Raw genomic sequence first — 26,128 nt, forward strand, 5'->3', positions numbered from 1 at the left:
CTGCTTCCACTTCTGTAACCAGCCCCACAGGGCATTTGCTGCCATCCATGAGTCAGTACAGAGACAGAGCACTGGCCACTTTTCTCATTCAGCAACGTCTAAGGCCAGCTGGATGGCCTTTACTTCTGCAAACTGGCTCAATTCACCTCCTTCAGCAGTTTCTGTGACTTGTCATATAGGAGTCCATACAGCAGCCTCCCATATCTGATTCACTGCAGAGACTTGTAAAGCATTGAGCCTGGGTAGAAATCCATATATGCTGTTCTTTTTCTTTTGTTCCTATTTGTGAGTGACTTACCCTGTGGGTGGTGCTGGGGGAATCATGTACAGCATGCGTGACCGTGTGTCATATTTACTGTTAATGCCATAGCTGCTGCCTGTCTCTTGTAGCCTTCATGGAATATTTTATCATGGAAGATGGGCAAGAGGGACAATATTGCTGTAGCTTTCTGATCTTTGTATTTCACATGATTGACCTGTTCTTACTGGGGCGCTCTGGATTTGGTGGGGGTTATATTGGTATCTGGCTATTATACTAATGGCAGCAAAGGGGGCAGATCTTTCAAATGAGCCATGGGACTTGAGGGTGGTTCACATGTCCCACCCCAGTAAATACACCTATCATCCCATCATTCCCTTGTCTACTTGCTTCTACAAGCAGCTACTGTTTTTATGTCCTTTCAGGTATTGGCATTAAAAAAAACATTTACATAGGCTTTTAAATATTAAATATTAAGCATATTAAAAAAACATAGCCACTGTAAAGCTATGCAATTTCTACTTTTATTTTTTTAGAATAGCGATCAAAATAAGCTACAGTAGTCTTTTATCACTACTTATGCAGCCAGGCCAGAGAACCAAGCAGCAGGCTCTACTTGCTCACAAACCAAGGGTGACCACAACTGTAGGAACGTGGTAGATCCTCAGAGTCAGAGAATGCGGAACATCTGCAGGAACCTGCTGATCGGAGGACCCTTCTGATTCCTGCCCAGCCAGTCAGTCACTAGTCTGCTTTCTAGGCAACTGACAGGTAGGAGGAAATAATTCTGTACTAATAGCTCTGGGACAAATGCCAGTTTCCCTGTGAGACAGGGGGTTAAAGGTTGTTTATGGGATTAACACAAATTCAGACTTAGGGCACTTCATGTTCACATGGCTGTCCAAGGAGTGCCAGGACTGACGTGAACAGTGATGTGGCATTCCTGGAAGTAAAGACCTAAGTGCCAGTCCTCGCTGGATTCACTGCAAATATATTCCAAAAAGTGCAGCAAGACAACCAGTACCTCCAGTATACTTGGTAACTTGAGAAAATCAGTTAGGCAAAGATAATTTTAAAGTTTTTTGAGCTTGCTTGTTACCTTTTTTGAAAAAAAAACCCCATAGAAAAAAAAAAACCCCAAAACTTTTCAAAGTTGTATTTTTTTCCTACTCACTTTGCATAAACTCTGTTGAAGCAGTCTAGCTATAGTTTAATAGCCTTTCTCCCCCCTCCCCCCCAAATCCCTCAAGTCATCTTTGCAAAGATCTGTACAAGAAAAAGATGCAGGTAACTTCCCCTTGAAGCCCCGCTGGGATTTGCAGGGCAAGAGCTTCAAAAAGGATCAAACATAAAAGGGCCTAAGCCCAACAAAATCATATCAGTGATCGTCCTGTGCCGGAAGGTAGACTTACAACCATGTACAAAAGGGGAAGAGAATAGGCATTTTGAACTCTGTGGTTAGTTTGGCTCTTCTTAGACTTTCTTTCAGACTTTTTCTTTTTTTTAAATCAGAACAGCTTACTTTCATCTGCAAAGCCAGAGCAAAAACAGTCCAAGTGGCAGCTATGCTCCTCACTGCCTTTCTTTGTGGAGATACCAAAAGACAGCCTTAGAGTCACTTTAGCCTGGTGTATAACTTCTTTATTTAAAGCACTGTCATATTATGGAGTAGTTCAGACAAGAGAAGACGACTGCTGCATAAAATGAGTTTTATTTTTAGTTAAAGACAGTAGCAGATGGTTCCCTCAGCGCAGCCGGCGGGCTGAAGATCTGGTGATGGGAGTTGTTTTGGTGGGGGTTTCTTCGTCTATTAATTCTGCCGATAGCTCTAAGAGAGTAAAATGTATCAATAACCAGCACTCCATTGCCTTGAGCAGAGAGAGCTACAGGCAACCTAAGCAATGCTCTGAAGCCCTACACCCCTTCTGCCCATAACCAAAGGAATATCCTGATGGGCCAAATCTATAGTCTTACTTTCACCATTTGAGCAAACATGTACAATGCCTTACCATCCTCAGAGCTGCTCTCCTCATCACTGGAGAAGGTGATAATAGCTTTTTTGGGTGGAGGACGCTTTTGGGTACGCTTATGGTTTCGGAGGGTGCGAGGCGGGGGTGTGACAAAATCTTCATCCCTGTTGGCTGTGCTCAGGGGCTGGCGGTATGAACCTGCCAAGAAACAAAAATTAAAAAAGGAAAAAAGAAAAAATTAAAAAAGGAAAAAAGTATGCATTGAAGCCATTCCGTCTGTAAGGGTGAGAAAAAGTCCCTAGGTGTCTCTGCTGGACTGCAGGATCAGGGGGAAGGCAGAAGTCTCACAAATGGAACATACTTTTTGTTTTCCGCTTGGCTGGCTGTGGCATTGGAGTTCCACTACCTTCCTGGCATGTCTCTGCTGAATCCAGCCCTCGGTTATGGGTGGCAGACAGCTTCTGCTCCAGCTCGTCAACCAGAACCTTATGAAGATGGGGGTGGGGGGGAAGAAGAAAAGTGTGTGGGGAGAGAAGTGTTACATCCACATCAGAATTGCCATTGGGTTCTCTGATAAATTGTTGGGGGCAAGGACTAGCCTGCTTAATATGGAGAACTGCAGGGCTTTCCAATCATTGTGTGCAAAAAGCAATGGTTTTCCTGCCCTGGACACTTGCCCCCCCATCCTTACTTTTGTCTCAGATTTGCCGCCTGCTCTGCGGAATCGAGCCAGCACAGTTTGGAAACAACTGTAGACAACTGGGTCTTGTAGCTTGTCTGCAAAGCAGTCAAAGTTGTCCTGCAGCTTGTGGACGCCCCGTTCTGAGAGGGAAAGCAGAGTAAGGCAGTGGGACAGATCCCGGTATTGGCGCTCCGTTCTGGGAAAGACAAAGATTGCCTTTAGCTGTTATAAAAAGGGATGTGTAAGGATGAGCACATCCTACCTAGAACTAGAGCATGCAGGGATGAAGCATTTCCTGCAGATGCTTCTGCCCTGCAGAACACGAGATTGAGCTTGTTCTGTTACACGCCAGTTACAGAGTACCATGCCATACCGTACTAACCACTTCACAACCATGTCTGTATTCCAAAGACACTGACTTAGTATCTGTCAGAAAAACATGAAGGCTTCACTGTTAAAGAGTCACTTGTTTAAAAGTGTCAGAAGTTATTGCCAGCTAGGAGGAAAAAATACACCCAGTGAGGTGAGGACTCCTCTTGAAGGGCGTTATTTCAGCTGTATAACAACAGAAAGCTGTCTGCTCATTTTTGCATGTTTGAGATAGTCTCAAGCAGAAGCTTTATGTGATGTTCTCTCTCTCCTGGCCAGTGACATAAAGAAAGCCATTTTCACTAATATATAAAGTGAACAAATAACCGCTGTTTCAAAGGAAGTTGACATTCAAATTCCAGCAAAAGTTACTGGGAAAAAAAGGGGGAGGGAAAAAAAAAGAAAAATTATAAAATAACATCTTTAATGTAGCTCACTGTGATGGAATGGGAAGAAAAAAACCTAAGCCAAAGCCCCTATTATTAATATATACAAAGCAGAGGTCCAGAAGTGTGTCTTGCATATACCCTTCCAGAATGCACTGTCCAAACGCAGACAGATGGAGAACAAAGCTGTAGCATCCAGGTGTTTCCACATTTAAAGTCTGAATTATACTTGGCATGTTGCTATGTTTAGAGTTCCAGAAATGCTGAGGAGGCGGCTGCAAAATCTTTTCTGACAAGCTCCTATTTTAGCCTGGAGCGAGAGTCTTGCTCTAGCATTACTGCTAGTGTGCATGAAACTGATGATCTTGTGGTACAGAAATATTAGGGCATTTTAGTAAAGGCTACACATGGCTTACACGCAGAAGGTTCTTTACAAATGTGGCGTGAAGAGCTCACCAGTGTTCATGGGAGGCAATTTTGCAGAGAGGGGCCACTCCATGGCAGCTCAGGAAACAATCTAAGTGTGTCTGGGGAATATGCAACTCCCTGAGGCAGCTGAGCAGGTCACATGCCCAGGCACTGCGTACAAACGGCCAAGATAAGCAGACACAGCTTAAACCTCAAGGGCAAAGCCACAAAGGAAAACCAAAGGAATGGAGGAAGGCAGGGTGCACCAAATCCAGTGGAAGGTAAAATGAAGATACCACTGAAATCACACAACAGAGGTAGATAAATTTCTGCTATCTTATTGTGGGGGCGCAGAGTGTACATCTGTGTCAGTGAAGTTGTGGCTTGGAAAAGGTGCAAACAACCCCAAAACCCAGGAAGCAAAATAATATCCTAGATTCATAGGATGGGTCCTGCACCATATACTCTGTAATCAGTACCATAAGCAAGGCGTACACATCTTGCAGACAGAGCACAGCAAAGGCATATATATGTAGTAACACAAGCCCTCGAATATGAAAACAGAGTCCCAGGCATAGAGTTTGTACGCAGCAGCCCGTGCACTCAGAACAAGGGCAGGACTATATCAGCAACATAGTTGAGATCACCCCAGGCAGGACTTCTGGGGAGATCCCAACCTCTCAGTTGAACACATCGATTTCTTAGCTGAGATGCCTGTGGAGGAGGGCCAGAGACATGTATAACCCACGTGTGGGGTGTCTCCTTGCTCAGCTGTAACGCAGATCTAAATTATCACAAAACCTTTTCTCTAAGAAAGGAGGAAAGGAAGAGGGGCCAATCACAGTGTAATAAGATCCAAAGCCTTAATTTATACATATTTATTCATGTCTTTTTTGGACAAAGACAGAAAAAAGAAAAGGGGACATAATCCAGCTTAGGTCAGCATTTGTCACTTTGCCACTTGAAGAATACAGTGGGAACCTGTTACAACCACTGTATACAAGCTAGTTTCTTGAAACAATTCCCAAGAAGCAGACTTGCTTGTCACGAAAATTAGGAGTACAACCAACCTGGCAGTCCGGAATCGCTGACAAAGCTTCTCCACCAAGCTCTCTGTCTGTTTGTCTTTTGTAATATATGAAAACAGATGTCTGCAAAGGAAAAGAAAATGGCAAGGTTGAAAGCCCAGAGAGGAAACCCCATTTCTGCCTACACCATAGAATGCTTGCAGCTATCCTATCCAGTGATCAGCTGGGTGGTCCTTCAAAAGAAGACAAGAGAGCTCTGCATGCCTCAGACTTTGTTCAGGAGAAGCTATATGCATATACATATATATATTCCAAATAGTAATCACAGTCCCTGTTGGGGAACATAACATATCATTAAAACTGCATGTTTGCTTAATAGCACCTGCCTAGGATGAAACTAAGAAATCCAGCTAAAGCAAAGACCCTTGCAGGTCTGGAGTGAGAATTGCTAATATCTGTGTGGGGTCTGAGGTAGGAGGGACGCTGAACAGGCTGCAGCTGACTTTTGATCAGCTCCTTCCATCCAGTTTTAAGAACAACACCTCCAGACAATCTCCTCACTTCACAAGTTGTGCTGGAAGGCTAGTATGCCTGACAAGCAGACCTTGAGGGGAGCAGGGTGACTCGCAATACTTTTTTTCCCCACTCAAAACTGCTCCTGTGACTTTTTCGTTATTAGTTTGCTGAAGGTGTGTTCTGTATTTTGGATCAGTGTGAAAGTGAGCGTTACTTTGCACTAAAGTGGGAACAAAGCCTAACAGAACTGAAATGCTACCCTGAGCCCACATCTTTCTTAGCTTCTTGAGGGAGAGAGACATGGACTTTAACAAAATTAAGTGCTTGTGCATTTTGCGTGGTGTCCTCATAGAAATCACTGAGTAACTTCTGTTTATTAAGAAGGTCCTGCCAACCTCCTTTTTTGTTGTACCAACTTTTCTGCTAAGTTAAGCTCAGTCAGGTTGCCACTGGCCTCGATATAACTGCTCTAAGCACATCCTCGTTGAGTCTTTGTTATGTCTACAACCACCACACAAAACTTCTTTTCTAAGATACAGAGCAGAGAATGTATCCTCAATAGTCCTGCCTTTGCATTTTTTCTAGCATCAGTTCATCTTTCTTTAACTAAGTGACCAGAACCATGGTGGTATTCCAGGCAAGGTCTCACCAGCACTACCAACGCTTCCCTACACATAAACAGAAATAACTTGATTTGCCACTGCCATTTCTGAGTTAAACTGGAACCTCTCCACAATGTAAGCAAGGCTTTCTTGAAATAAAAAAAGCCCCCCCAAACCTGTTACATTAACTACAGTTTTACTAAAACTGCCCACAAAAATCCAGTAGACCACCAAAATGACAAAGGTGGCAGTGTCTTTAAAATCTGTTGAGTTCTCCTAATGGTGCATATCCACATATCCATGCATAAACCCAACTGTTTTCCTTTTCTAGAGGGAAAGTAATTTTGATTGAGATGGTGGAAACTCTTTGTAGAGTCTCTCTTCACCCCCAGTTATTTGGCTTTAGAATCAATTCCCCTCAGCATGACTCCATTTCAGATGCAGGTTGAAAAAAATCAGATCAAGAACAACTGAAAAAAGCATTTTGTATATGTCACTGTAGTTTCTCTTCCCTGGATCTGGCACCCACTTTGCATGAACAGAGTCCTGGTCAAAAGAGATTTCTTTAACCCCAGAATACCTCATAATAGTGTGGAAGGATTCCTCCTCTATGCCGCCATTAGGATCTGAGAGATGACTGATTATGTCTGGAAGCAGGTTATAGATGGCATTACCCTGTGCAGGATACAAGATTCTACATAAGATACAGAATTATGAAGGATAACTTGAGTCAAGCCAAATAAGCTGTCCACTAAAATTACCTCCTTTCTCCCCACCCTGAATCTACTGACTGAGAACATCAACTTTTTGAAATGAGCTGTACACAGCCAGCCAACCTATCCAGGACTACTTGGCTGAAGCTAAGGGGGGAAGAAACAAACAAACAAAACACCCAACAAGCTAACAACAACTGCAAACCATGATTTGCAACAGCTCTGCTCTTTGGCAAACTTGGATGCAGTTTCTTTGCTTTCCAACCTTATCACAACCGAACAAAACAGCTTCCTGATAAAGGAAGCTTACACAGCATTTCAGCTTAAGGAACTGCCTCCCATCTTGCCTAAAAAGGCCCAATCCATGTTCCTTCTGCCACTGCTTTTTCATGGTTTTGTCACAGACACTGCAGAGATAGAAAGTCAGTGCAGTCAGGTGCCTGGCTCTGCTTTTAACAGAGCAAGCTAAGATAGTAAAGACCCAGTATCATTACAGCTTCTCAGGCAGTAAATCTCAAACTCTGAAGGGCCTGCAGCAGCCTTCATGTTGAATGAACAGCGTACAGGGGTAACGTTGTTACTCTTCTTAACCACTTGGGCTGTTATTGCTTCAACTTAAGTATCTCAATGTCACACAGCCAATAACAGCTTTGAAGGGTTTCAGAAATGATGCACTCCCTGAGCCTTAAGCTTAGGGAGCTCTGTTGTAAGGCCTAAAGGCAAACTGCAGAAAACTGTTCTCAACCCTGTGCTAGCTGTACACAAGAAAACAAAGGGTTTGGAGCCTGCCTTCCAATGGGAATGGATGAGGTAAAATTCAGCAACAGCAGGGCTGAAACAAAACTCATTGTTGCAAAATGTCCTTTACCTACCCTCATTTAGGTGAAGAGGGACAGACCTCTACATCACTGACACAACTTCTCCAGGACTCAACTCTTGTGTCATTGACCCAGCCTCCACCAGCCCTTCCCCACTCTTGTGAACTAAGGTCACTGAACATCCACTTGCCTTGTTGGAGAGTTCACTGAAAAAGTTCTGAGCCACTCCTGCGATTGCCTCCTCTGGGTCTACAAGCAGAGCTGCCATTTGACTCACTTGGCCCTTCACTTTTACCATGTCTTTGAGGATGAGGTGAGTCATCACCTGTCCTGCCGTCTGCCTCACGCTTGGGCAGGGGTCCCGCAACCTGATAGAAGCATATAGTTACTGCAGAAAGCATCTGAGTGAATATCTCTAAGTTACTGATACCTATGACAGCCTACTCCACAGCCCAGGTCTGTTGTCTCCCTGCACTGACACCTTCAAATTTGGTTTCCTGGGTCATTCTCACCTTCTGGAGGTCCAGTATCACCCTTCCACAGAACTCTCATCACCTGTCCTCTCCCAGCAGTGAGTGTAGCATTACCTGGCATAGAGATGTGATGTCCAAGGCTCCAACAGGTTGGGGAAACGGATGGCCAAATCTCCTGCTGCAATAATGAGGTTAGATCTCACACCAGCCAGAGTGGACTTCTCCATCATAGTGAACAGCAGACGCAAGTGGGAGTCACAGAACTCGGAGCTGTCAAGATAGGGTACAGAAAAGAAGGCATAGATACCAAAATTCCATCTCTTGTAAAGCAGTGAGACAAAAAAAACCCAAACCAATCCAAAATCTACAAACACTGTCCTTGTTTTGGTGGGAATAGAGTTAATTTTCTTCATGGTAGCTAGTATGGGCTATGTTTTGGATTTGTGCTGAAAACAGTGTTGATAATGCGGAGGTGCTTTAGCTGTTGCTAAGTAGTGCTTACAGTAGTCAAGGACTTTTTCAGCTTCCCATGCTCTGCTGGGTGCACAAGAAGCTGGGAGGGGACACAGCGGTGACAGCTGACCCCAACTGACCAAAGAGATATCCCACACCATAGGATATCATGCTCAGCATATAAAGCTGGGGGAAGAAGAAGGGGGTGACGTTCAGAGTGATGGCATTTGTCTTCCCAAATAAGTGTTACATGCGATGGAGACCTGCTTTCCTGGAGATGGCTGAGCACCTGCCTGCCCATGGGAGGTAGTGATTGAATTCCTTGTTTTGCTTTGCTTGCAGGTGTGGCTTTTGCTTTGCCTATTAAACTGCCTTCGTCTCAACACCCGAGTTTTCTCACTTTTACTCTTCCGATTCTCTCCCCCATCCCATCGGGGAGGGGAGTGAGTGAGTAGCTGTGTGGTGCTTGGTTGCTGGCTGGGACTAAACCACAACACTCTTTCTGTTTGCTCTCTCCACAGGAAAGGAGTTGCAATGTTTGCTTGTGCTTTAGTACTATGAATGCTGGGAAGAGAACAGCGGCACAGCTAGGCATTACCTGATCATGCACATTTTGCCAAGAGTCAGGGCTGCAGCAGCCGAGAGTGCTGAATCACTATAGACCCCAGGGTTGTTGCAGATCTTGAGCACCAGTGGAACAAAGGCAGAGAACAGGTGTTTCCCTAGAGAGTGAGGATAAAGACCACAAGTATGAGAGCACTGTTTGTGCAGCCCTTTAAGAACAATTAATTAATTTATCCCAGGACTCCTGCAGACTATAGAAACTGGTTGACTCACTTTCACCATTGAAAAACCACCTCCAGAGAGGCAGAGCAAAGAAACAGACAGCCTACATAGAAACTGACACCAGACAAAAATGACAGTGTTTCCTTCTGAAGGAAACAGCCTTCCTCCTTCTGGATCAGTTACCTACCATACCTTTTCTTTCACAGAGGCAGACGGAGCCAGTGCTCCTTGGTGGCAGCCACACTTACCATCTAGAAGTTCAGTCTCACAAATACTGTGGATGAGCTCAGCCTCGGTGTCATCAGCTGAGGCTCCCACAAGGCCCAGCTCCTCCTCTATAGTGGTCTCATTTTTTGTGCTCTGTGCAGAAGACTGTAGAGAAAGATGACAGGTAAAAATTAACCCCATCCTTCATGAAGTACTCTTCTCTTGGGTGAGAGGTGCATGAATGTTACCAGCAGCATGACTAGAGTTGAGAACAGCAGACTGATGGAGAGTTTTATAACCCACTTTTCCCTGAGAACCGAATGAAGCTGTGAAGGGTAGTCCAGGATTTGCCAGTCTACAGAACACAGAACACCAATGAAAAGGAAGCTGAAGGTAATGAAACTATGGAGACAGACATAGGACACACTGCTGTCAATGCCTGAGTCCAGCGCAACTTAAGGAACATGCAAGTCCTAAAAGCAAGCAGTTCAAAGCAGCCTTTGAATTGCTGGTCTTGTGAGCAAGAATATGAGAAACCTTACAGCAAGGCAAAAGCAACACAAGACAAGAAGAGAGACATGGGTGTTGCATGGAGACAAAATCTGCATCCAACTGCTGCTTCTTGGAAAATCTCATAGTAACCTCCTCCTGTGTGGGAAATAGTAGTGACACTGATAAGGAAGGTGGATGAGGAACTACAAACTTCTCTGGACATAGCAGTGTAGACATCTAATAGAGACTGGATACCATGGGGCACAACTTTTTTCTCAATTCTTATCCAAGAAAGTCAGCCTCACTACAGTCTGGAAAGTGTTCTGAGGTAGACCTAATCAAACCAGGTATTTCTATCACACAGATCCTATTAAGAAGGCTACTATTAAACTTTCATCATTACTGCCTGAGAGAGGACAGGACCCTCAAGCCCTATGGGCCAAGGTTCCAGAAGCCCTTTTCCAAAACTCAGGGCACAAATGGGTGTTCTTCACCACTAGGAGCAATTGCTAAAGATTGCACTGGTAAGAAAGGAAGTGATGAGTAGAGAGGAAATGTTTGCCTGAAGCAGGAAGATAAGCATGGCCATGACACCACCATTCATTCCCTCCCCTCTGCCTGTTCAAAACACAAGAACAGTGTGAGAGTTTTATTAAACAGGGTCATTTAGGGGTCTCAGCTCTCCCTGTCAGTCCTGACCACCAACACATATCCATTTCTATTCCCAAAGCATGCATTACCCTGGACCTCATGCATCCTCAGGAGCACATTCTCCAGAAGTTTGCTGTGGCAGTAGCTGCGACACTAGAAGAGCTGCCCACAGGAAAAGTCCCCCTCAGTTCTCACCTGGCGTCTCTGCTTCTTCGTGCTGCTGTCAGAATGCTTCTTGGACTTCTCCTCCTCTCTAAGCATGCGACGTCTGCGTAGCTCTGATGTCACTGACACTTCCAAATATGCTACCTGCTGCAGTGCCACCTGTCCCACAAGGGACACCAGGTGCATCAGCAGGAATGTGGGGAGACTGCTAGCACCATCAGAGACTCTGCTGGGAGAGGCCCCTGTATCTAGTGGAGAAAAATTACGACAGTTCAGTGTTCATCTAGAACTCTTCCCCCATCAGTTACTCCCAAGTTTCCCTGTGTAACCCGTCTCCATGCTCCAGACTCCTTCACCAGCTTTTTTCCTCACCACCTTCCTGCCCATCAGCCTCCTGCAGCTTCTCCAGAGCTTGCTGACTGCACACCTGCAGGATGCGAGCACATATCTCCTCTGCCCCTTCTGCTAGCTCGTAGATGAGCGTTACTGCTGCCTCCATGAAGGGGATCCAGTGACCACTTGGCTGGCCAAAGCCTGATGAGAAGAGGGAGCCATGTACCACATGTACCAGCAACAACACAGGCTGTCTCACAGCCCAACTCTATATCCTCCAAACCTACTGCTGACTTGAGCTCACCTTTACTCACAGTGTCACTCAGGCACCCAAAGAGCATGTGGTTCTGTGGCAGTCGAAAAGGGGCACCGTTCTTCCCCGGTGCTGGCTGCAGAGAGAACAGGTTAGTTACTCTTACCACATAAGAGATCCCCCCCACCCGGCGCAGTACTTAACCTTGCTATGTGGACAATGCTAATCAAACCTATGGTAGGCCCATGACAGGAACATCCAGTACTGCCCTGGAACTAAACACACAGCAGGAACATTGCTGTCACTTTTGAAGGCATGGTGGCAGCACTGGATGGATTTAAAGCTTGGCCAAACCTTGATCCCAGGCCAAACCCAGACAGTTACACTATTTCACCCTAAATCAAAATAACTCATTTGAAATCTCAAAATTACTCTTTTAAAATCTGATATTACTTACTCATTCTCCTCAATGAACAAAGAGGGAAACCTGTAGAGCATCCTCAGAGTTATCAACAGTAAGTCAACTAGATGCCCTTGCCTAGGGGTACTCCAGAAACATGAGGTTTTGTTTAAAAGCAAAATATCACCAGTAGAAATAACAGAGGACAGCTCTGGATCCAACACCACCTCACACTTAGGTTGTTGCAGATGCTCTGTATCAGTCCCACCACATTTTAAATTGGGAATAAGATGACCCAGAGAACTACTGAACTGAGTATGACAATGCCTGAGATATCCCAGCACATCTGTGGCTGCCTGATCAAGATATACTTGACCAAAACAACCTACTGTTTGAGGATTTATCAGCTGTCAGTAGCTGGAAACAAGATTTCTCAATTCACTAGAATCCTACTCTCTGTACTGAATTTCTGATTGGGGGCAGGGACGGGAAAGAAGAGCTACCACAGTCATTCAAGTATCTGCAGTTCAGTCCCTTCTCATACATAAACTTAACTGCAGAGTTAAGTCAACCTAAAATTGAATTACAACCATCTTCAGAACATTCAAAAATGTTGCAATACACATTAACTCATGAAGGTCCTGCAGTAACATCCCCAGTGGAAGGGGGAAATGCAGAATGATGGGGCTGTGAAGGAGGGTTGCTTTTATTCTGGAACTCCTGAACCAAAACACCCCAAATGCTTCAGTCAAAGAACAAACTTTTTTTTAGTGCATTAGAAAAAAAGTATAAATTGTTCCGCAGACAAAGAAGCCATCAACCATCATGTTGTTGTAAGTACAACATGGAGAGGTTTGAAAACCTTTCATGTTTTACATTCAGCTGTACAGCTGACAAGTCCCAAATATCAATTAATAGGGAGGGCAAAAGAATCACAACACCAGAAAACATCAGTAGAGGAAAGGGCTTCATGGTTGAGGAAACACAAATCAACTTAGAACTGGGAGTCTGAGGAAAAGAATTGAAAGAAAAAACAGATTTTCTTGTGCACTGAACTCTTTATTAATTGAATTCAGCCTGTGGCCTAATGAAAATTCTTTTATTACATGTTCACTGATGTGTGCTAAGCTTTCCAGACAGTGCTGCTGAATGGTCTCAACCTACTTCATTTCAAAATCAGTAAAAACTTAATCACTTTTCCCTCTTCTCAATATAAACCATTTCCCCCCTTCTTTGTTTCTGGATAACTTCAAGAACAAGCTAAGAGTCTTACCTTAGGGTTACTGGCAAGTTTGGAGATTACATTGCATACTTCTTGAGCCAGACGATAGTCTTCACATACCTTCTCAGACAGCCCTACTGACACCAAGACATCTAGGTTGCTGCCTATGATCTCTGGCTTCCCTCTGTGGAATGGAAGGGATGGGGGTATTATATGATTTGTTGATTAAAGTTTACAGAAGTATGCATAACCAAGTACTCCTTGTGCCTTGTGGAAGGCAGTGCTTTGAGTAAGAGGGGGAGGAAAAAAAGTCCACCCAATGACTCAAGATACAGCTTTAGGAGCAGCAAGCAATATACCACAGAAACCAGTATAATCCATACTCCACTACAAGGAGGTTGTCCAAAGTGAACAACACTGGGCATACTGTGTCTTTGTAGAGAAAGAAAACTCTTGACTCTTCTTTCTTATCAGAAAGGAGCAACACTTAAAAGGCTAAGACAAATCAAAACATTGCAAAACAGAAAAGAGTCCAGCAGCTCAGGACTGGTGATGTGTGACACTTCTTTCCCCTACTGTGGGGAAAAAACTCCAAAACAACACCACCACCACCCCCAAGACACACCCCCACACCTCCCTTTCTACCTCTGAAAGGTAGAATTATGCAGGCCTGTTCTGAGGAATATACAATTAACTGGGTGAAGGCAGCAAGAAAAAAGTTTAACGTATTTGAGAATCTAAAGCAAAGTCACCTCCCTTAGCAGATTTGTAAAGAAGGCAATGCTGTTCTTATTTCACACACATACCCACCCCTTGACACAGGATCGCATGGGATACCCTGGAAACCTACAGTTTTCTTTAAATCCCATGATCTTAGGGAAGGATATTAATTTTGAGATGACATCGACAATTCTGCTGCAAGCACATGGGATAGAATGTTAGAAATACCTTGGAAGGAATATCTAATACTGGCTGTAAGCTCCAGAAATGGCTCCAAATCTAGAGCCAAGAACTTGAAGATCATCATTATGCAGGCCTATTTTTGACTGATGAAGGACTAAAGTAGGAAGAGCAAGAAGAAATCAGTAGGTACGCTAAATGCTAAAGGCTTACTGGGCTGGGAAACTGAGGAAATGAAAACCTGATAGTGCAATTACATTCTTTTTACCCCCAGAAAGGGAAGCTGATTAATTTCCCTCCACGGTAAAGGCTCCAGACATTTCTACTCAGCAGCTTCTCACTGTTCTTATCCAAACACAGACAAAGCTGCAGAGCTGTGACATGGTAAACCCTGAGAAGGAATGGACATTCAGAACACAAAATAATGTCATCATATTCATTCAGAGACTTTGTTGGTGGGACACAGCAAAACTACGTTTAATTCCAGGCTTCGTTACCCCATGACCTAGTTACTGATTTTGAAGCTGCAGAACAAAGGGCTAGCTGAGGCAGCACCCACAGTTCTTTGATTTAAAACAACAAAAAGAAATCAACTCCCTGTACATCTTCCCACTCACAGGATTAAACCGGGCCCTGGGCTCACCGTGCCATCATCCCCAGCAGCATCACAGCAGCACGTCGTTCTAGTGATGAGCACTGAGATTTTTCTGTGAATCGCTCCCAAAGCAGCTGGATCACAGCAGGCTTTATTTCATCTTTCTGCACAAACTCTGCGATCTGGAAAAGAAATGCAATAAAACAAGTAGGGAGAGGTAGAGGAGGATAGACTTCAAACCAGCAAAGACATTAACTGCAATGACTACCATTTTAATATAACAGACATCTAACATCACAAATACAATCCAAACCCAGGTAAGGCAAGTACTCACTATTTGTTCTAAGCACTGTATTGTTCCTAGCGATGCATCCACCATGATGAGAGAGAGAGAATTCACCAGGCTTTGGGCCCTGGCCCTTTGAAGGGGGGAAAAATAAAATGAAATAATAATAAAAAAATTAAGTGTAAATTAAAAGCAACTGTCACAATTACTATCCTATTCAGAGAGCTGAGGACATCTGTTAGATAACAGAGCTGGTCCCTGGGGACAGGAAGAGTTCCCTCTCCACAAGCTGGAGTTCAAGTCACCCAGCTCAAGTGCCAATGAGCATGACATAGGCTTAGAAGTCCACTGCCTTGTGCACTGCTGCTCCTCCTGGTGCTCAAAGGCCTGACAAGAGGCACTCACTAGCCACTTCCCAGTTTGCTCTCAACCACAGGTCAAAGCACTATTCCCTAGAGCATAAGAAACTGAAAAATTCTCTATGAACAAAACAGTCCAAAGCTCAAACTGCAGGAAAGTTGTCTCCAGGGAACATTATCAAGAAGAAATAAGCAGCAGCAAGTGCTTTTTATTGCCCTGACAGTACAAATGAGGGTGAGGTATGGTGCATCTCACCAGGGTTCACACTTATCTTAGTCAATGTGTATCCAATAGAATTCACACGTGGGCAAGTGCTAAGGAAAAAGAGCAAATGCCACAGCAGAGAGGAGACACAGCTCCTCTCTAGTGTGGAATAAATAGCATACCCAGCTCTCACCCCCAAATCCTCAATAAAGATCAGCAACAGACCCCATTAACATCCTCTCATCTGCCACATATAGAGGTTCGTTACAAAATTATTTAAGACCAGACTGAATGAAATATAAATAGAAATGTACATGAAACCACCCAAACAATAATAACAACTAACCTTTACAGTATGAGGGATAATGAAACAGTGTATATTGAAAAATCAAGGACACAACCGACAGTAAGAAAACCAGGAAACTGAGGAATGTGTTGTTTATATCAGAAGCAGAATGCCTACACTCAGATAAGGTCACAGCACGCATGACTTGTTGGCAAAAAACCCGAGCCCTAATAACAGAAAGACAGCTCTAACTTTAGACCAAGGTGTATACCATTCCTCTTATCCCAACAGGATGAGCGACTGCAGCCATAAGAAACCTAAAATGAGGGAACAGACATCAGGCGACAACTTTGCCCACAGAGGGTGAAGTACACAAGACACTTAGACACAGGATGATTCCAAAACAACAGTTGACTCCCAAAGGGGTTGAAACAGCTGTCCAAAAAATCAGCTCATCGTTGCCAGTCAAGAACCCAGCTGACATGAACATTCATAACTGACACGCCTTGTTCACATAGGGACCCTACCCAGAGCATCTGGGGGTTTGTAGCTTTGTGCAGTGCTTTGTACGAGAGTGAAATTTATTAGAACATTAAGCATGAATGCCTGATAACAGTTTCATTTAAAATAATTCTGAATTTCTCCTTCCATAAACTCTCACATGGAGTTTTGCTGCTTGAACTTCCTACACCTGAACACTATGGCAAACCAAAAGCAGAAGCTCAGCAGTAGGTCCTACAGGAAGACTGGGATACTCAGATATATAAAAACCTCCTGGAACTGCACAAGTGTTGGTAAGAGCTTAAAATGAAAGCATCTTTACTAGTGGACACAAACCTTACATTTCAGCTCAGCATGAAGCATGGCAACTTTGACTTCTCTTCCTATCCGTACCCCGTTCCCAACATCTTCCCAAGAGAAGAAACGGGGAGGAAAAAAACCAAACCAAAACAAAAACCTTTTGATGAGGAAGAGCCATACCTCTCCAAATCCCCGCGGGGACTCAGATAGAGCCGTCTGAAGGCGCTCAGCACAGCCTCCTTAATACCAGGCTCTTTTGACCATATGAGGGGGAGCATTCTGTGGACTCCAAGCAGTGCCTGGGGCACACCAAACTGCGAGACTGTCACAAAGAACTCAATGGCTTCCTGCACCACTGCAAAGAGAAGAACAGTTGTGTTAGTGCAGTTCTTTCCTAATTCCCATTAGAGAAGCCATTAAAACAAATTCGTAGGTGTACTGCTCTCACAGCAAGCCCTACAAGCATCTACGGTCACTGCTACTGTCTGTGGAGGGCTCAAGTCATAATGGGGTCACTAGTACAAAGAAGTAGATGTACTGGAGGAAACAGGCACAGGTTAACAATATTACAGCTAAATGTAACATGATATATTTAGGAGAAGAGCACGAAGACCATGTCTGAGAAAGAATAATCTCTTCTGGGAAATTTTGGAAAAAAGATCTCATGGTCACAGCATATCAAAGCAGCTGAACCAGTGTGATGCTGTAACCCAAAGAACTAAGCTATTTGATGTATAGATGGGGTAAGGAATAACGCATTTGAGTCCAGCTTGACTACTCCTGAAATATACTGCTCAGCCTTCTGCATATAAGGAAAAAAACAAAAAACATTAAGCTGGAGAACACTCACAAGAGAGCCACAGTAACGATTAGAGGGACTGTACAATGAACAATTCATAGAGTCTGACCTCTGGTTAAGTGGGACCTTACACCAGTATAAGCCTCAACTTATAAATCTGAATAAAGATCCCCATCAGACATGTGTTTGTACCTAGACAAGCTGGTATGCTTCCTCTGCCCCCAGTCACACCAAAAGATACACATTTGCAACAGAAAAAACCAGAATTAAATCTTTAAATCTTAAATCTTTAATTAAAAAACCTGAATTTGAGCACAGACATTCCTCACCCAGCAGCACAGTGTCTCCAAATGGAGACAGCATCTCAAAATGTCTTGGCTGTCCAGACACCCAACTTGCCTTCCTTACACTACAGCACAGGACAACCGGGAGTTGGAAAGTTAGTAAAAATCTGCACAACCATAAAAAAATAAACAAAAACTTAGGTGTTTAAGTATCAGGTGAGCGGCACCCTCTCAGCTTTGAGCTTCAAATGACCCGTAAAGACACTGAACTCAGAAGTTTGTTTTTTTGTGTGTGCAAACAGCTAACAACATCCAAACCTTGCTGGAGAAGCCCACGTGCTTGTTATAGGTAACATGAATTCACAACAGAGATGAAGCCTCAGAAGTGTTTGCATGAAGCAAGGGTGCTTTAGTGCCTAGACCCATCTATACCCCAGAACTATGTGAGTGGTTGGCAAGTGGATGTGCCAGGGAGGACGGGAGAGGAGGGAGCTGCCCCTCAGGGTTGCTGATTCATGATGAACACTTTTAAAAAAAAAACAAGTCTAACTGGTTACAGTAGCTCTAATATTAAATATGAATAGCTGAATTACCTCAAAGGCCTACTCATCACCAACTCTCACTACAGCACTGAAAAGGACCAGGCCGTAGAACCCGTTGATCAGGAACACTTTCAGCTACAGAATAAAGTTTAAGGAAAGGTGAGGCAGATGAGACAAGCTGCTCAGTTTCCCTTTCGTGGCCAGCATAACACCTGAAGCTGCATCAGGGTGCTGAGCAGGTAGCAGAACCCAGCTTCATTGGCCATGCTTACTTTGGGAGAACCTTGGCTGAGATGATGAACATACATCCCCTCTCACAGGAGTGGGGGAGCCTCCATAAATTAAGTCATTTTGGTCACCTGGCTTTATAAAAACATTTTCAACCTTTATATTTTAAAAATGGATTTCTAAAAAGCCCATTCATGCCTTAATGCGACCTCTTCACGACACCCATTTAGATAGTGCTTGCTTTTCTGATATCCTGGAAGCGCCTGTGACATCTGCTCAGTGAAGAACAGCTCCTCCAACCTTTTCCCCTTCCCCTGGAGCTTCACTCCCCACCGTCTCATCTTCAGCAAAGGGGAAAAATCTGGAAGCTCTGAATGGGGGAGAAAGGGCCCCATGGCCATTTCACACACCTGAGACACAGTTTTCATACATCATCTTGCTGATCAGGCTCAGGGCTTCTGTGATTTTCACTGAGAAGTTGTAAGCATCTTGTAAGTATTGCACCAACATCTCCTGTTTGATCAGCTCTGTTTGAGGCTGCTCTTCTGGTACAACTTCTTCAGTCTCAAGACAACTGTTGCCACATGGAGGATCCTCACTGTTCTCACCTGGGCATGAACCTGCACAGCACGAACACTTGTCTGTGAGCAGTACTGAAGGTACAACAGAAACAGGCACAGTTCAGGGTATTTTAACCCTGCTCTCTCCACCCCACAGTGACACCTTCCAAGAGCCAGGAGACAAAAATCCAAATTCTGCCGTCAGACTTAGCTACAAAGACAAAAATCTCAGCATGCTGTAGAGAAAGTTCCAGTACTACAATGTGATGCGCCAGAGAAATGCCAGCTTAATACAGGGGTTGAGAAAGGCATGGTCCAGTTAGGGTAAACTCCATTAAAATGATGAAGGGGTTAAACTGAACTTGGCGTCCCAAAGATGGATGAGATCCTAAAGGGAATCAGGGCAGAGTAGTGAGAAGGCAAACACTACTACTCCCTAGCAAAGTTTCTGCAAGTGTGGAGAATTGACAAAGTTAAGATGATTAAACTATTTAGATAGTAGCATTTCGATAGAAATCAGCTCAAGGGGATTGGCTAGGAAACCTTATTCTGAAATGAGCACCAAAGACAAAGCATGTGAAGTCTAAAAACATGCTGAGAGGCTTGAGCCCCAGGATAAGCAAGGCTGCTTGAATCAGGTACTTGGTCGAGGCCGCCAAGAGTAAGCATTATGTGCCACTACCTGTTCAGGAGGCAGAACTCTTGAAAAATTCAGACAGGACAGGAGGGTGTGAGTGGATAACACTGCTTCACTCCCCTCAGCAGATATTATGTGAGTTAAAGCATCAGACATGCTCTTCTCATGGGAACATGGAACTGTTCCGGCCAGAAATGAAATAACAGGACTAATGTGATCCACTGAAAATGCCAGGCCCCTGGATGAGCAAATGATGGTGCAGCTCTATGAGCTGTCAAGTATACAGAGATTGAGCCCCGCGGAGGGACAGGCCATTCCAGAGGGTTTTGGTCTAGCTCTGGCATTAGCTTGGACTTAGGGAACAGAGTGATCTGAAGTAGTTACCTGTGTAAAGCCTCTTCAGAATGCCCAGGATTGTTGCCTCCTCATTTTCCTCTGTGGGGCCACTGAAGGGCTCCTTCCCCTGGAAGCGACTCAGGGCCTTCTGCGTAAGGCGGGCTGCACTCCTGGACAACGACATTGCCCAAGAGAAGAACATCAGCAACCCATTAGGGAAACCATCCAACAAGCCACAAGGGAAACCATCCAACTTTGCCCTGAACACCTGGGAAAGCAGCTCCTGCCAGCATCTTGTGCTGGGTGCCCATGTCATTCTCTTCTGCAGAGTAACATTACTGGAAATCATCCCTCTACCCTGCAGCTCAAACCTTTCTTGAGCAGAAAGAGACCAACACATCCCTTGGGAAAAATACTCTCTCAAACTACAGAGCCTTCTTACTTGTAATTCAGCTTCCTCAGCAGCCCAGTGATTTGCTCTGATGTACTTTCTGCTGTTTTCCCAACTTCCAGCACCTCCTCTTCCTCTTCCTCTTCCTGCAGTGTTTGAAAGAGCTGCTGTGTAGCAGCCCTGACTTCTGGCAGCATTGCTTCCCACTCTTCCTCTGGGGTGACATCTGGAGCTATTTAAAAAAAAAATAAATAGAGGGAATGAAGAATACAGAGACTCAGATGAGACCCTAAATGGGGAGAGAAACTCAATCTGGAGAAATCTGGAATTCTACTTCCCTCCCCCCGCCCCAGGCAGGTACTATTCCATTGCTGATCCCACAGACTGCACTAAGAATAGACAAGAACTCTTTTGCATAAAAAGAAACCACTGAGGGTAAAAAAAGAAGAGACAGGTAAGAAAGAACCATCATTTGCTATTTGTTTTGTAGGCAGCACCAGGTCCAAGGCTTATCAAATTTAAATTAATATCTGACCAAAATTATGGCCCAAGCAGTCCTTGAATGGTTGAAAATGGAAACGTGGGAGGGCGCTCATAGGTATTTTGAGTTCTTACCCTGAAAATAGGACATTTAGCTAAATGGAGTGTTGATCTAGATAAAAGGACAATACGAATGTCCATGTAACACCACTGTATGAAACACTGTTGTGAGTTTAATCCCAGTTATCTGGCCTCACCATCTCACACAAATAATATGTGAGACAAAAGCCACCACAACCTAGGAGCAAATTTAAGATGAGGAAGAATAAACCCTGGGAAAAGGGAAATTACGTGCTGCAGATCTGCTACGGTCCCTCATTTCTTGCAGCTTCTGTGTCTCTTTTTTCAGTGGCTCGGCCAAGTCAGTACAGCTCAACTGAAGATGCCAGAAAGAGAAGAAGAAATGTGTTACTTATCTTCCTTTTTCTGAAATACTGGAATTCTCCCTTCTCTTCCACTCCCTGCTTTAAGTTGTCAGTCCCCTCAGATAACCCTGTTTTTTGGAAACTGGAATAGTAAGACTCTGGCCATCATCCTAGAACGGGAACTGCTGTAAATTGCCAGTATGAGGCTCAGGATAAGGTGCAGCTAAACACAAAGAGCTGCAGCTCCATACAGAATGTTCTAAAATACTAATTCTGATCCTAAGGAAAGAAACCCCACAGAGGATTCAAATCAAACTTCTGCAGGTTTCTCCACAATCAAACACATTCCTCCTGGCCTTCAGCATACCTACCATTTACACCAAGTGAGGGAAGAACCAGAGAAAGCGTGAACTGAACCTGGGAAAACTGTAAAACTCCCATTCGCAGAGTGAAAGCCTACATCGTCCCTCCCACAAGACCACCCAAAAGCTGCTGCCCTGACTATAGCACACTCCAGATATTCAGCCTGCAAACAGACATTTAGCATATCCACCAAGCAAGTCAGAATTACCTTACAGGAGAAGGGATTGTTGGACAAAAATGCAGCCAGGAGCTGGATCGCATTTTTAACTACTACCACAGATTTGTCTTTGAGACGCCCAACAGCCAGCGATACCACAGATTGAAACTGAGTCAAAGGCAGAGCCTAGCACACAATGAGAGCACAAAGTTATCAAGAAAGCCTAGACTCATGAGAAGTTATTTTACTGCAGACATATTAATGTACTAAAAGGCATAGATTTATAGAAAAGTCTAGGTCTAAGGGACCTCTGGACATCATCTGGTCTTGAAAGCAAGAACATAGATTAGGTTATCCAGAGCCCTGTTGAGTTGAGTCTTAGTATATCTAGTGAGGTTGATGTTTTCCCATACCAATGTCAAAAAAGAGCTTGCGTACTGTGTTCTCTCCTCTAGTGTGTCCCAGCAATAAAAAGCAGCATTTAATTTCTGTTCCCCAGCCACCTTGCCCTTAGGATCTTTGGTCTCTTGGGAAAAATGAATTGCAGACACCACAGTACAATGGGACAATACATTTCTCTGTTAAACTTCAGTCTCTGCAAACACAGAGCAGGGTGACAGAGAATCCCTTAGGAAACACTACAAGGGAAGGGATGACTGAGGCAATGCCATTTCCTCAGCACAGACTTACCTTGCACCGAATGATTCGAGTGAAAAGCTGCAGCACGCGGCTGCGCACAAAGCTATTGATGTCACAGACATGGGCCTGCAGCATATTCAGGAACTGGTCCCGAGTACCACGGGCAGCTTCTTCCAGCTGGTCACCATTCAGCACCTGCACCAGCATTTCTGCCATAGCTGCCAGAATGGCATTTCGCATCATGTAACTCTGCAAAAGGAAGAGTTCTTGAACCAGCAAGAGACAAAAAGACATGACTTGATATGCCAAGGGGAAGAATGGCCCAGGGTTTGTACCATCCAAGTCCCAGGCTTCAGCCTTAAGTTAATTTCTGTATTACGGGCTTTATCTTAACCTTGGGTGAACATGGCCGTGCCTGCAAGACACAGTAAGCCAATCCTGCTATCCAGCTAGGACCAGAGAAGCCAAGAATTGGTATGAGAAACACTTAAGGCTTTTAAGGGTGGTTTAAGAAAAGATAACACAATGACAAACTCATTAAGTACTGAAAAATGAAGGAGAACAGCTGGGATCTCAGACCAGTAAGCAGTCTCCTGTTCTCGGGTATCTGGGAGTGACAGACAGTAAATGTCATAGTTTCTGTTTCCTTTCCATCTTTTAAGTAAGGGCAGAACCTACTCCAAAGGGCAGGTTTTGGCTACTTGATCTCTGTGAAAGAGGTTCTGTTTTCAGACAGAAAAACCAGATAGCAGCACCTCCACCACTTGACTTCTCCAGACAGGTAACATTGTGGAAACGTACCTCCCCATCCAAGTGATGCAGGAGAACACTCATGTTGGATAGCACCAGAGCTGGAATCTGTTCAGCCAGTTCAGTTATAAAGGTAGCATAACCCTTGATTCCAGAAGAATCACGGGCCAGATCCTGCAGACATTTCTGTCCAATTTCCCTGCACAGAAAGACGAAACAAGGAGTAGGGAACCTCAAGTTGCTAGGGATGGAAGGACAAGCCTCAGGGTATTTTTCTCACCTTAGCAATTCACCCACCAGGTTTTTCAGACCATACTCTGTAGCCCAGAAGCTCACAGCCTGTGCAAACACTGGGGCTATGTGTTCAAAGTGCTGCAGCATCTGCGTGATCTTCAGAGTGGCACCTTTCCCATGTGAAGAAGAAGAGGTCAGGGTAACTAACTGGGAATGGCTTCAGGAAGAAGGCAGAAGAGCAGGAACTCACTGAACGTGTGATCGTAGCGAGTCAGAGCTGCAGCAAGCAGATGTGTCACAGCCTCCTGTGTAGCCCGGTACTTCTGAAGACCAATACTTGGATTCTCCAGGATACGGTAGCAGCTTCCTGTCACTAAGCTAAATCCACAGAAGAGACGGTAAACCTCACTATCACAGCTTGCACCAATGTCCTTCTAGCACACTGCACTACACAAACACTTCTCTCAAACCAGAGGGATTCTCCAGTGTCCTTAAAGAACTGAGCAAACAATATCTGAAGTTTAGAGGCCTATATGAGGAAAGGAAGAAGTTCCTAAACACATCGCTTTTGCCTCAAGACGGTTTCCTCAGTTTCCCAGTGACCTGCACCCCGCTGATGGCTGTAATACCACCTCACTGGCAGATTTAATATTGACCCTTCCCTTCCAGAAAACCACTGTCACCCACTCCACCTCTACATCCACTCCATCCCATACCTGACAAACTCTTCTTCCACCACCGAACCTCCCCAAAGCTGACAGAGATCCAGCTGCAGCAGCTGTGTGAGCAGCCGTAAGAGATGCTCCCTCTCCTCTTCCCACAAAGATCCAGAAACCTTGGTACGGTTCTTCTTGTTCTAGAAGGGAGATTACACAACGTGATACAACAGCAGCTTGACAACAGAAAACATACCATCACCACCCTGCATCCCTCAAAAAAGAAAATTACTGTTAAATTCTACAGCATTAAGAGATGATATATTAAGAGATGGACAAGAGGCTTATATGCCCACATCAAATGACCGTTGCTGTCACCGTTGACCACAGCGGTACCAGCACACAAAGTACCAGCCAGACACTGAAGAACGAAACAGAGAGGCCTGGGCATCCGAGTCCTGGCTGATGTTTAGAAAGATATTGTCCCTTTAGCTATTTTCCACGTACAGTTTCACAGAAACTGTACTCCACATTATGCACTGCTCTTGCTGGCATCATGTTTAAATAAATCCAGCTATAACACCTGATAGATACCACAGACTTGAGCAAGCTTACATGTTTTCTACTTTTATCATCTTGTTTTCCTCCTAGTCTTCTCACCCACCTTCCCAGCAGGATCCACCTCTGACAAACCACTCTTGTAGCTTTCCATTTCAAAGGCATCCACCAGGCCAGTTAGCAAATAGCAGTTCATCTTGAGAGCGTTTTGGTGATCAGTGCGGTCTGCATGGCTCAGCCCAGAGCCACCCAAAATGGCAGGAAGTTCACCGGAATGATGAGACACCACTGAAGAAAGACAGAAAGTCGTGAGCACCCTGCACCGGGCCCCTCAGCCATCCTTTCTTTTCGAGACTTAGAGCAGTCATCAGATTACCAAAGACATGTGCTCACATCTCACCAGCTGTAACATGGGCTACCTCCTGCAACCCAAACCTCGGGCTCACTATCCTATCCTATCCCCGCAGGCCCCTCTCAACTCATGGAAACACTCACTCAGAGCTGATGCATCCCAAAGATGTGTCTTCCAAAGATGTGGGGAAGGGGATTTTCTGTCGGCCTGCCCTTACAGTGAACACACACAGCTCTGCACTGTCCACCAAGATTACAGGCCTGTATTACTGGAATGGACTGAGGGTGCAACCCAGCTGGTCGAGTCACATTAGCCTTTACATCATCATTGAGCTGCTGAAGGAGAGCAACCTCTCCATTACTCCTGCTTCAGCTGGAAACAGCCAATACCCACCGTGCATCATCAGCTCCAGGGCATCCTCCTTGACAGTGGTACCCACAGCTTGGAAGTGGCTGCAGGGCAAGCACAGAGCATGAGAACACGGAGTAAACACCACCAGAAAGAGGCACGAACGCCCAGGTACACCGGCCTCTCCACACCCCTGTTCCACCCGCTCCGCTCCCGGCGTCCCCGGGATCCCCGGCCAGGTGCTCGTCGCTCTGTACTCACTGGAGCAAGCTGTAGAGGGTGTCGAAGTGCTGCAGCACTGCCAGCGCGCCCCGCGCCCGGAAAGCGGTCCGGAAGGCTGCGGGGAAATACGGAGAGTGGCGGGGGCGTGGGGACACACAAGGGGGATCACGGCCGTGAGCCAGCGGTGGGAGCGGACCAGGCTGGGGGGTGGGGTGGGGGGCCTTACCTGAGAGGGCAGGCGGAATCTCGCGGACCGGCAGCACCTTCTGAACGACGTAGGACCCGGAGCCGCTGTCCCGCAGCAGGTCGGCGGGAGCGAGGGGCAGGTGGAACTCCCAGATCGCCGCCATGGCCCGGCCCAGGGACACCAACAACCACCGCCTCAGGCCCAGGCACTCAAAACTGCGCGCGCGGGCCCCGCTCGCCCCGCCCCCTCCCCCGGCCTATCAGTGCCCAGCAGCGCAGCCACGTGCTAGCACGTTCCCCAATCACCGGCTCCCCTTTTCTCTTCGACCGTTAGCGCGACGTCACCCCCCTCATCCTTCCGCT

The 26,128-nt window shown here is 45.2% G+C and overlaps 1 protein-coding gene and 1 non-coding gene across 2 annotated transcripts; both read right to left on the bottom strand.

Moving 5' to 3' along the window:
• Nucleotides 1–1,951: 1,951 nt before the first annotated feature.
• On the bottom strand, nucleotides 1,952–26,059 carry NCAPD2 (non-SMC condensin I complex subunit D2). Its single transcript, XM_064464805.1, has 31 exons — nucleotides 25,806–26,059; nucleotides 25,619–25,694; nucleotides 25,403–25,461; nucleotides 24,764–24,945; nucleotides 24,160–24,299; nucleotides 23,694–23,821; nucleotides 23,490–23,613; nucleotides 23,261–23,408; nucleotides 22,511–22,708; nucleotides 21,872–22,006; nucleotides 21,227–21,311; nucleotides 20,447–20,627; nucleotides 20,053–20,174; nucleotides 18,882–19,091; nucleotides 16,799–16,973; nucleotides 15,016–15,100; nucleotides 14,730–14,863; nucleotides 13,238–13,370; nucleotides 11,616–11,700; nucleotides 11,351–11,512; nucleotides 11,009–11,226; nucleotides 9,712–9,835; nucleotides 9,276–9,399; nucleotides 8,339–8,494; nucleotides 7,942–8,119; nucleotides 6,801–6,895; nucleotides 5,145–5,225; nucleotides 2,921–3,107; nucleotides 2,591–2,714; nucleotides 2,269–2,427; nucleotides 1,952–2,087 (listed from the first exon to the last, which is right to left on the bottom strand). The coding sequence occupies exons 1-31, from the start codon at nucleotides 25,927–25,929 to the stop codon at nucleotides 2,005–2,007; spliced, it is 4,215 nt and encodes a 1,404-aa protein (XP_064320875.1). The 5' UTR covers nucleotides 25,930–26,059; the 3' UTR covers nucleotides 1,952–2,004.
• On the bottom strand, nucleotides 25,020–25,342 carry LOC135311682 (small nucleolar RNA U85). Its single transcript, XR_010371295.1, has one exon. It is a non-coding gene; the product is annotated as a small nucleolar RNA U85 (small nucleolar RNA).
• Nucleotides 26,060–26,128: the final 69 nt, after the last annotated feature.

Source organism: Phalacrocorax carbo, chromosome 1 (genome assembly GCF_963921805.1).
Source record: "Phalacrocorax carbo chromosome 1, bPhaCar2.1, whole genome shotgun sequence".
In the NCBI taxonomy this organism is placed as follows: domain Eukaryota; kingdom Metazoa; phylum Chordata; class Aves; order Suliformes; family Phalacrocoracidae; genus Phalacrocorax; species Phalacrocorax carbo.

Bases quoted from the DNA above. Each gene is read 5' to 3' on its own strand.
- NCAPD2 (XM_064464805.1), bottom strand. From the start codon at position 25,929: ATGGCGGCGATCTGGGAGTTCCACCTGCCCCTCGCTCCCGCCGACCTG. The intron at 23,614-23,693 runs GTGAGTTCCTGC...CACATGGGAAAG, and splicing joins TCGCTACGATCACACGTTCA to GTGCCACTCTGAAGATCACG. The intron at 11,513-11,615 runs GTGAGCTCAAGT...TCTTCTCATCAG, and splicing joins GAGTGACACTGTGAGTAAAG to GCTTTGGCCAGCCAAGTGGT.